Here is a 3,138-nt window from a genome sequence, read left to right as displayed (position 1 = left end):
TCTCTATACCTATGATTTTATGATATTATCACTATATTATTTTATGATACGTGGAATATTTTTTTGTACTCTCAACATTCATATATTTTGTTATTTTCTACTACCAATCTTATATTATTCCTGTGATAATTACCAATTATTTACCAAATAAAATTTTTATAATTATATGATTATCTTATATCAAAATAAAATGTTTTTACTCAATTATTGGTCATTTTCCATATTTAATGTTATTTTTTTCAAAGGAAATTATGCATGTCTTAATGTTTGTGTTTTTTAATGGTTTCGGGTTTTTGAATGTACTTTACTTGAGAAGGGAAATATATTTTTCAATAGCTATAATATCTGAGAATGAACACCTATTGTCTGACAAAAGTTCAACATTAGGTTTGTTGGGGTTTTCTCTCACAAAAGTAGCATGTAGAATAATGATTTCTTCAATCGATGCAGCTTATGTCTTTCCAAAGGCAACGACAAATTTTCGAGATTGCAGATTCGAGGTTTTCATTCTCAGGTATCTTATTGCTTTGCTAAGTTACTTTTTCTTAACAAGAAATAGGAATCCTTGCCAGAAACCAAAACTTAACTCGGTCTGCATTCCGATAGCTCTACTTCTTCAGAAAAGCGCAGAACTTGGAAAAGTGTAAGGAATCCTTGCCAGAAACCAAAACTTAACTCGGTCTGCATTCCGATAGCTCTACTTCTTCAGAAAAGCGCAGAACTTGGAAAAGTGTAAACGACCTGTATGGTTTGAATCCAAATGAGTGAAGATTTCCTTGAGTATTTGTTGAGATACGGCAGGAAAGTGCTGACCAAACACCTTGAGTAGATCTGCCAAGGTTATGAAATGCTTGTCTGAAAATTTGAAAACCAAGAGGTAAGAATCTATTAATTTGAAAAGTTATTACCCGTTTAAAATCGTGTAAAGGCCCTGAAGGTTTCGTGCAGAATGAATTTTGAAGGGAAAAAACTGAAGCGAGAAATTCATCACTTTCATAGCTTGTGCAACATATTCAAATGCCCAACAATGGAGGAGTTGAAATTGGGAAAATATTATTAATAAAAGGTCGATTCCTACATAAAAAGTTGTGAAAAATCCAAATCTGAGGTTAAAAATCGGAAAAAGTAACTTTAAAAGGTCGAAAATTCAATTTTTAATTGCCGTTCTAATGAAAAAGTTCAAAGAGTTGTGACGACAGATTTCACGTCAAAATGCGCAGAAACGCATGCGCACAAACAAACGAAGCGGCAGTCATGAATTATAACGTCATCGCCTACGGGAGCGTATGCCGTGACGTCAAACTTCACAATTTACCGGTACTTTTTAAATCGATTTATCTCGGGATCTAGAATTCGTAGAAGAAAAAGAAAAATTCCGTTGGTTCTCATTTTTCCTGCTCTATGACTTTGAAAAATTACCCAAGTAAGCGCAACTGATCTATTGCGATCGCTTTATTCGTATGTATAAAGGCGTGTCCAAACATAGTCTACTGGCCTCGGCCGACAGCCGTCGACTGTGTGTGGACACACCTTAAAGACTTCAAATTTGAAATTTTTCTCCCTTTTTGAGTGTATTGCTATTTTCAGAACTGAACTATACTCACCTTCCTCATCAATCAGATTGAACAGCAAAGCTATGTTGTACTCCATAGGCAGACTTCGCATCTTGTGTGTGACAATGCACTGGAATTCACTGAAGTCCAGCCGATGTCGGTACGGTTTGACGGAGCCAAATACTGTCAGCATTTCTGTCTGGCGTAAAAAATGTGAAGATTTCAGTCAAATGTGATTAAAAATTGTGAATCTTCGCCACATTCATGTGCCGCTCTGTGAGGGCCTGTGGATTTTGAAGAGAAGTATTTTAAATTTCTTTCAACATGTATTATGTTTAAGGGTTTGATGCAGAATGAGACTCCTGGATCTTAGCCGATAAGCAAGGCAAAATAGGTACATAGCTGTAATAGAGGATCAGGCTATATACAAGGCATTCTGTAATCCACAATTTTAAATCCTCTAACCTAACACATGAAGATAAAATTCAATATCTTGGCTGGGATTGAATACGTGCCTTCCGGTTTACTACCCGAGTGCCCTAATCGTTTTGATAGATTCTAGCGAAATAGGTATATGTAATTGAATCCCAATCCCAACTGAAAGTGAGTTTCATGTGCGAAATTCCTTGCTTTAATGTTGACTGTAATTCAAGATAATTCCATTTTAGCCAACCCAGTTAGCTTGGAAGGTAGTGCGCCTGGTTTGTAAGCGCTAGAGGTTGCGGGCTCGATTCCCGCCCCGGGCTTGAATAGAACCCGTGACCTAGCGCTTAGAAGGCAGACGCGCTACCAACCAATCTAACTAGGCTAGTATTTACCTTCTTTGGTTTTTGTCCCCAGAGAATGATGCTGGCCACTTTGTAGTCTTCACTGTCCATGAGATTCTCATTTGGTTTCAAGCTCGAAGTGAACACTTGGTGCAGTGAGGGCAAGCTGAAAATTGAGAGCAGACAGGGAATCGAACTGAGATCTTCCTTCAGGATAAGAAAAGGTATCATAAGATGGGTAACAAATGGGATTGAATAAGACCTTTTTCGATAGGTAATATCATAAGATGGGTAACAAGTACCTATTTCAGTAAGATCTTATTTCTATCCCTCCCCCTCAGAAAAAAAACGACCCAAAGTTGTGACTTTTGCCGAGAAAATAGCTAATCCCTCAATGATAGGTATTTAGCCAAAAGGTCTTATTCATATTGTACTAACTATTCTCACTAACCCCGTTGAAGTTTTCGCCATTTCCAATTACTTGGTTCTTGATTTGAATACTGGCTTTGTTAAGTTTGAATTTCTGAAAGCTGTCTGGAACATTGGCCAAAATTACAAAGTCCATACTATTGGTCAATTTATATTCTGAAAGCACTAGGTTGACTAGGTATTCAAAATAATTCTATTGATATCCTAGGCCTCTTAATGACCCATCACATCTTCTGAGGTCGTCCTTGCGCAATTTTACAAATTCCAACCGTCTCTTCTTGCGTCATAATTTGAATCTCATGTAGGTAACGAACTTTTCTGCCAGGCAAAAACTATTATCGACCTGTGCTGCTCATGAGACAAGTGGAAAATATGTGAACCTCACAGAG

At 37.2% G+C, this 3,138-nt stretch overlaps 1 protein-coding gene across 2 annotated transcripts; it reads right to left on the bottom strand.

Annotated features, from left to right (window-relative positions):
- Positions 1-652: 652 nt before the first annotated feature.
- Positions 653-2,898, bottom strand: LOC103520409 (EF-hand calcium-binding domain-containing protein 11-like). Of its 2 annotated transcripts, XM_008485498.2 has the most exons (4): positions 2,772-2,898; positions 2,372-2,486; positions 1,605-1,752; positions 653-855 (listed from the first exon to the last, which is right to left on the bottom strand). In XM_008485498.2, the coding sequence occupies exons 1-4, from the start codon at positions 2,789-2,791 to the stop codon at positions 698-700; spliced, it is 441 nt and encodes a 146-aa protein (XP_008483720.2). In that variant the 5' UTR covers positions 2,792-2,898; the 3' UTR covers positions 653-697. The 2 variants fall into 2 exon arrangements, with proteins under 2 accessions (XP_008483720.2, XP_026687341.1); XM_026831540.1 differs by lacking the exon at positions 2,772-2,898 and having other exon boundaries at positions 2,372-2,650.
- Positions 2,899-3,138: the final 240 nt, after the last annotated feature.

Source organism: Diaphorina citri, unplaced genomic scaffold, assembly GCF_000475195.1.
Source record: "Diaphorina citri unplaced genomic scaffold, Diaci psyllid genome assembly version 1.1 scaffold3584, whole genome shotgun sequence".
Classification (NCBI taxonomy): Eukaryota; Metazoa; Arthropoda; class Insecta; order Hemiptera; family Psyllidae; genus Diaphorina; species Diaphorina citri.
Note: the sequence above shows the minus strand (reverse complement) of the source record. Positions and strands in the feature narration are given on the sequence as shown.

Bases quoted from the DNA above. Each gene is read 5' to 3' on its own strand.
- LOC103520409 (XM_026831540.1), bottom strand. From the start codon at position 2,551: ATGATACCTTTTCTTATCCTGAAGGAAGATCTCAGTTCGATTCCCTGT. The intron at 1,753-2,371 runs GTAAATACTAGC...TTTTTACGCCAG, and splicing joins GGGGACAAAAACCAAAGAAG to ACAGAAATGCTGACAGTATT. The intron at 856-1,604 runs GTGAGTATAGTT...TCAAATTTTCAG, and splicing joins CAATCTGATTGATGAGGAAG to ACAAGCATTTCATAACCTTG.